This window comes from Protomyctophum bolini, assembly GCF_963924005.1.
Source record: "Protomyctophum bolini genome assembly, chromosome: 15".
Classification (NCBI taxonomy): Eukaryota; Metazoa; Chordata; class Actinopteri; order Myctophiformes; family Myctophidae; genus Protomyctophum; species Protomyctophum bolini.
Window position 1 is genome coordinate 880673 of NC_137876.1, and position 7500 is coordinate 888172.

Here is a 7500-nt window from a genome sequence, read left to right on the forward strand (position 1 = left end):
AACGGAAGCTCTGATCATGAGTCAAATATAAATGCTTCCTGTCGTACAGTCTGGAGCAACGGAAGCTCCGATCACGTGTCAAATATAAATGCTTCCTGTCGTACAGTCTGGAGCAACGGAAGCTCCGATCACGAGTCAAATATAAATGCTTCCGTCGTACAGTCTGGAGCAACGGAAGCTCCGATCACGAGTCAAATATAAATGCTTCCGTCGTACAGTCTGGAGCAACGGAAGCTCCGATCACGAGTCAAATATAAATGCTTCCGTCGTACAGTCTGGAGCAACGGAAGCTCCGATCATGAGTCAAATATAAATGCTTCCTTCGTACAGTCTGGAGCAACGGAAGCTCCGATCACGAGTAAAATATAAATGCTTCCGTTGTACAGTCTGGAGCAACGGAAGCTCTGATCATGAGTCAAATATAAATGCTTCCGTCGTACAGTCTGGAGCAACGGAAGCTCTGATCATGAGTCAAATATAAATGCTTCCGTTGTACAGTCTGGAGCAACGGAAGCTCTGATCATGAGTCAAATATAAATGCTTCCTGTCGTACAGTCTGGAGCAACGGAAGCTCTGATCATGAGTCAAATATTAATGCTTCCTGTCGTACAGTCTGGAGCAACGGAAGCTCCGATCACGAGTCAAATATAAATGCTTCCGTCGTACAGTCTGGAGCAACGGAAGCTCTGATCACGAGTCAAATATAAATGCTTCCGTCGTACAGTCTGGAGCAACGGAAGCTCTGATCATGAGTCAAATATAAATGCTTCCTGTCGTACAGTCTGGAGCAACGGAAGCTCCGATCACGAGTCAAATATAAACGCTTCCGTCGTACAGTCTGGAGCAACGGAAGCTCTGATCATGAGTAAAATATAAATGCTTCCGTCGTACAGTCTGGAGCAACGGAAGCTCTGATCATGAGTCAAATATAAATGCTTCCTGTCGTACAGTCTGGAGCAACGGAAGCTCTGATCATGAGTCAAATATTAATGCTTCCTGTCGTACAGTCTGGAGCAACGGAAGCTCCGATCACGAGTCAAATATAAATGCTTCCGTCGTACAGTCTGGAGCAACGGAAGCTCTGATCACGAGTCAAATATAAATGCTTCCGTCGTACAGTCTGGAGCAACGGAAGCTCTGATCATGAGTCAAATATAAATGCTTCCGTCGTACAGTCTGGAGCAACGGAAGCTCTGATCACGAGTCAAATATAAATGCTTCCGTCGTACAGTCTGGAGCAACGGAAGCTCTGATCATGAGTCAAATATAAATGCTTCCTGTCGTACAGTCTGGAGCAACGGAAGCTCCGATCACGAGTCAAATATAAACGCTTCCGTCGTACAGTCTGGAGCAACGGAAGCTCTGATCATGAGTAAAATATAAATGCTTCCGTCGTACAGTCTGGAGCAACGGAAGCTCTGATCATGAGTCAAATATAAATGCTTCCTGTCGTACAGTCTGGAGCAACGGAAGCTCTGATCATGAGTCAAATATTAATGCTTCCTGTCGTACAGTCTGGAGCAACGGAAGCTCCGATCACGAGTCAAATATAAATGCTTCCGTCGTACAGTCTGGAGCAACGGAAGCTCTGATCACGAGTCAAATATAAATGCTTCCGTCGTACAGTTTGGAGCAACGGAAGCTCTGATCATGAGTCAAATATAAATGCTTCCTGTCGTACAGTCTGGAGCAACGGAAGCTCCGATCACGAGTCAAATATAAACGCTTCCGTCGTACAGTCTGGAGCAACGGAAGCTCTGATCATGAGTCAAATATAAATGCTTCCGTCATACAGTCTGGAGCAACGGAAGCTCTGATCATGAGTAAAATATAAATGCTTCCGTCGTACAGTCTGGAGCAACGGAAGCTCTGATCATGAGTCAAATATAAATGCTTCCGTCGTACAGTCTGCAGCAACGGAAGCTCTGATCATGAGTAAAATATAAATGCTTCCGTCGTACAGTCTGCAGCAACGGAAGCTCTGATCATGAGTCAAATATAAATGCTTCCGTCGTACAGTCTGGAGCAACGGAAGCTCCGATCATGAGTCAAATATAAATGCTTCCGTCGTACAGTCTGGAATGGTAGTGGTGGATGATTTTTGTCCAACCATGAAACTGCAACCAATGGCTGCGTAGAGGGGGCGCGGCACAACCAATAACCTTCACTCCGAAAGAATATATATATTCAAAGATTTGCACAATATTTTCATCACTTAAAAAAAAGAATAACAGACCTACAAGCTCGAGCTTGTACATCTGCTATTTTTCAATAGCTAAACCTAATGCTTTAACCCATTCTGGTCGGGAACCCCTTTTGGTGTTAGCATCATGCTACGCTTTAGCTATTGAAAAATAGCAGACCTACAAGCTCATACGAGCTTGTAGGTCTGCTATTTTTGAAAAATCGAAGAACGACTGACTCAGAATGGGTCAGAATGGGTTAATCAGACCAGTGTGAGTCCAGTGGAAACCTCGTATGAATCTGATCTCAGGTCAGAACGGGTTTAAAAAACCCCAAAAGGGGTTCCCGTCCAGAATGTGGTTAACCCTGCGCGCGCGTGTGTGTGTGTGTGTGTGTCCGTCCACTAGATGGCGTCCCTGCGTGCGTCCAGCGAGCGCGCCGAGGCGCTGCAGAAGGAGGTGACGGCGGCGGAGCAGGAGGCGCGGCGGGCTAGGAGGGAGACGGAGGAGGCGCGCAGGGAGGCGGGGCGGCTGGCGCCGTGCCAGGAGGAGAACCAGGCTCTCACCAAGGAGAACCTGGAGCTCCGCTGCTCCCTGGAGAGCCTGCGCTCCTCCACCAGCCGCCTGGAGACGCTGAGGGTGGAGCTGATGGAGGTGAGAGAGTGTTACGCTACGCTACGCTATGCTACACTATGATACGATACACTGAGGGTGGAGCTGATGGAGGTGAGAGAGTGTTACGCTACGCTACGCTATGCTACGCTATGATACACTGAGGGTGGAGCTGATGGAGGTGAGAGAATGTTACGCTACGCTATGCTACGCTACGATACACTGAGGGTGTAGCTGATGGAGGTGAGAGAATGTTACGCTACACTATGCTACGCTACGCTACGATACACTGAGGGTGGAGCTGATGGAGGTGAGAGAATGTTACGCTACGCTACGCTATGCTATGCTACGCTACGCTACGCTAAGCTACGATACACTGAGGGTGGAGCTGATGGAGGTGAGAGAATGTTACGCTACGCTATGCTACGCTATGCTACGATACACTGAGGGTGGAGCTGATGGAGGTGAGAGAATATTACGCTATGCTACGCTATGCTACGATACGCTACGATACACTGAGGGTGGAGCTGATGGAGGTGAGAGAATATTACGCTATGCTACGCTTTGCTACGCTACAATACACTGAAGGTGGAGCTGATGGAGGTGAGAGAATCCTACGCTATGCTATGCTATGCTACGCTGTGCTACGATACGGGAGAGAGAGAGAGAGAGAGGTTAACTATGTACTGTAACAGGTGCAGAGAGAGAGAGAGGAGCTGCAGACCAAAGTGGAGGACAGCAGAGAGGAGCTGAGAGGAGAGAAGAGGAGAGGGGAGAGACTGGAGGTCACCCTGACCTCCTTTACCCAGGTCACACACACACACACACACACACACACACATTGTTAATGTTCGCCAATACTTCAATGTTCGCCAATACATCAATGTATACACACACACAGACACACACGTGCGCGCCCACACGCATAACTGTGTGTGTAATTAGATGCGCTGCCCTCGACAGTGATATATACTTCTCCAGCAAGCGGTGCAGAACCGAGAGAGTGACACATTTTTGGGGATGTAAACTGCGCAAACTTACGGTACTCGGTATCGGCGAGTACTTAAAAGAAAGTACTCGTACTCGGTCTGAAAAAAATGGTATCGAGGCATCTCTAGTTCACAGCGACACACATAACAACTGACCCCAGAACAGGTCTTCACGTCTACAGTTCACAGTGACACACATAACAACTGACCCCAGAACAGGTCTTCACGTCTACAGTTCACAGTGACACACATAACAACTGACCCCAGAACAGGTCTTCACGTCTACAGTTCACAGTGACACACATAACAACTGACCCCAGAACAGGTCTTCACGTCTACAGTTCACAGTGACACACATAACAACTGACCCCAGAACAGGTCTTCACGTCTACAGTTCACAGTGACACACATAACAACTGACCCCAGAACAGGTCTTCACGTCTACAGTTCACAGTGACACACATAACAACTGACCCCAGAACAGGTCTTCACGTCTACAGTTCACAGTGACACACATAACAACTGACCCCAGAACAGGTCTTCACGTCTACAGTTCACAGTGACACACATAACAACTGACCCCAGAACAGGTCTTCACGTCTACAGTTCACAGTGACACACATAACAACTGACCCCAGAACAGGTCTTCACGTCTACAGTTCACAGTGACACACATAACAACTGACCCCAGAACAGGTCTTCGCGTCTACAGTTCACAGTGACACACATAACAACTGACCCCAGAACAGGTCTTCGCGTCTACAGTTCACAGTGACACACATAACAACTGACCCCAGAACAGGCATGTTGAAGGACTTCCCAACCCTTCGTCCTAACGGCTGTAACCCGTTCAGCACACTGTTAATTAACGCATCGTTACTTTGTACTCATTGTTAATTAACGCATCGTTACTTTGTACTCATTGTTAATTAACGCATCGTTACTTTGTACTCATTGATAATTAACGCATCGTTACTTTGTACTCATTGTTAATTAACGCATCGTTACTTTGTACTCATTGTTAATTAACGCATCGTTACTTTGTACTCATTGTTAATTAACGCATCGTTACTTTGTACTCATTGATAATTAACGCATCGTTACTTTGTACTCATTGTTAATTAACGCATCGTTACTTTGTACTCATTGTTTCCAGGAGAGGGAGCGGGCGAGGGAGGAGAGAGAGCAGAGCCGCGTGGAGGCGGAGCAGGCGGAGCGAGCCAGGCAGGAGGCGGAGCGAGGAGGGGAGGAGCTTAGGAGGGAAGTGGAGGAGCTGAGGGAGGAGGAGAGGAGACGACGGGAGGAAGGTAACACCACCTCACCCTGCCCACCTCACCCCTGCTCACCTCACCGCTACACCATCATGCAGTGTTGTTTTTAGCAGCAAATCTTGATTTTAGTTTTAGTCATTTAGTCTCTTGAATAGCTTTCATTTCGTTTTAGTCGCATTTTAGTCACCCGGGAATGTTTTAGTGTTCGTCTAGTTTCAATCGACTAAACATCATGAGATTTTAGTCGACCAAATCTACAGTTGATTTATTCGACTAAAATGCATATTGGCGGAACTACATATTTTCAGATGGGGGTCGGCGCCTAATTACAGATACTTCTGGGGTAACCTGACGCTGCCAGATGGGGGCGGTATTGGGTAACCATGTTCCCCAACACAGCTTCCATCTGGGATCTCTCAGGGAGTTCAGCTAACACCGATCCGTTCCGTACATGTGCGAAACCGGATGTGAAGCTATATAGACACGTCAATATGATTGGTTGTGTTTGGACGCCCACACGGTGATAGACAGACGGTCACATCCAATCATCTACCGAGTATCTTGAAAAAAAGGAACAGCCCCGTCATCGAATTTGCTTCCGAGATCCCAGATCCCAATAAGCTGTGAAACAAACATGTGTAGCAAGCTTCTAGGATCTGGCAGCGTCAGGTTACTTCTGGGGGTCCTTGACATGAAATAGTTTGAGAACCACTGATGTAGAAACATACAAACTGTGACATTAACATTTCAATCAATCAATCAATCAAGGAGACCAGGAGAGGCGGAGCCTGCGCTCGGACCTGGACCAATCGGAGAGGGAGCGGAAGCAGCTGGAGAAGGAGAGCTGGCGAATCGGAACGCAGCTGGAGGCCAAGGAGGCGGAGCTGGAGGAGAAGGCCCGGCGATTGGTCGCCGTGGAGAAGGAGGGCGGGGCCAGGGCCAAGGAGGTGGACAGGCTGAAGGAGGTGTCAATCAAAGCCAAGGAGCTGGAGAGAGACAACAAGGAGCTTAGGAAGCAAGGGACCATCGACAAGAAGACCTTAGCGACGCTACGGGAGGTAAAGGGTTAATTATAACTAGACCATCGACAAGAAGACCTTAGCTACGCTACGGGAGGTAAAGGGTTAATTATAACTAGACCATCGACAAGAAGACCTTAGCTACGCTACGGGAGGTAAAGGGTTAATTATAACTAGACCATCGACAAGAAGACCTTAGCTACGCTACGGGAGGTAAAGGGTTAATTATAACTAGACCATCGACAAGAAGACCTTAGCTACGCTACGGGAGGTAAAGGGTTAATTATAACTAGACCATCGACAAGAAGACGTTAGCTACGCTACGGGAGGTAAAGGGTTAATTATAACTAGACCATCGACAAGAAGACGTTAGCCACGCTACGGGAGGTAAAGGGTTAATTATAACCAGACCATCGACAAGAAGACCTTAGCTACGCTACGGGAGGTAAAGGGTTAATTATAACCAGACCATCGACAAGAAGACGTTAGCTACGCTACGGGAGGTAAAGGGTTAATTATAACTAGACCATCGACAAGAAGACCTTAGCGACGCTACGGGAGGTAAAGGGTTAATTATAACTAGTTAATTAAACTATTTAGAACTAACCCATAGCGACGCTACGGGAGGTTAAATTACCATACCTCTTGTCTACTCATTATCAGTGAGTAATTAAACTAATTTTCAGTGTCATTGAGTGATACGATATCACATGGAAGAAACATCACGATACAATCAGGAAAAGGTAAACTGTGTGAATTAAAAAATAAAAAGCTAAAGACAACTTTCAAAACAATCTAAACAGTTACTTAGGCCCTCATTTATCAGTCGAGTGTAAAATCTGCCACAGATTCGAGTGCAGGTTTCGTAGTACACCCACGTCGCCACGGCATTTATACAGTGATCGCAAACAGCTGATCCTTCCTTAATTTCGTTCTGACGTTAATAAATGTGACGGCTGAAATCTATCTGGCACGCCCTATGAAATCAAGCCTCGCCCTCGTTTTTGCGACATGAAAACGGCAATACGTTTCCTGAAACCATGGTAACATGAAAAAATAAGTTTCTCCCGTGCCTTGCTGCTGCCCGCCTCACCCCCCTCTCTCATACACACGCACAGACGCACAGCACGCACACGCAACTTGCAAGCCCAACTAACTGGTGTGTTGTTAAATAAATAAAGAACGAACACCTGCATGAATTAAATAAAGTTGTAGGCCTACCCTGTCTGTTTCCCTCTCACCTCGCATGCCTTGCTGTCATGTCCACGCACGCACCTACATGACACATTAAATAAAGCTGTCTGTTTCTCCTCTCGCTTCGCTTCCCTTATTGCTGCCCGCCTCACCCCCCGCACGCCACGCAACTTTCACTGTGTGTTGTTAGTTGTATATTCAATTATTAAAGTATTTTTAATTTAATATACAA

At 46.9% G+C, this 7500-nt stretch overlaps 2 protein-coding genes across 2 annotated transcripts in view; both read left to right on the plus strand.

Moving 5' to 3' along the window:
* The window catches only part of pals1a (protein associated with LIN7 1, MAGUK p55 family member a), a 93911-nt gene that overhangs the window by 75850 nt on the left and 10561 nt on the right, over window positions 1-7500 (plus strand). The gene's annotated exons all lie outside the window — the stretch shown is intronic.
* ccdc88c (coiled-coil domain containing 88C) overlaps window positions 1-7500 on the plus strand; it is a 70547-nt gene that overhangs the window by 35591 nt on the left and 27456 nt on the right. The window contains exons 16-19 of the mRNA XM_080784012.1: window positions 2592-2837; window positions 3491-3604; window positions 4941-5091; window positions 5824-6113. Coding sequence (XP_080640138.1) covers window positions 2592-2837; window positions 3491-3604; window positions 4941-5091; window positions 5824-6113 — 801 coding nt within the window. The remainder of the gene's footprint in view (window positions 1-2591; window positions 2838-3490; window positions 3605-4940; window positions 5092-5823; window positions 6114-7500) is intronic.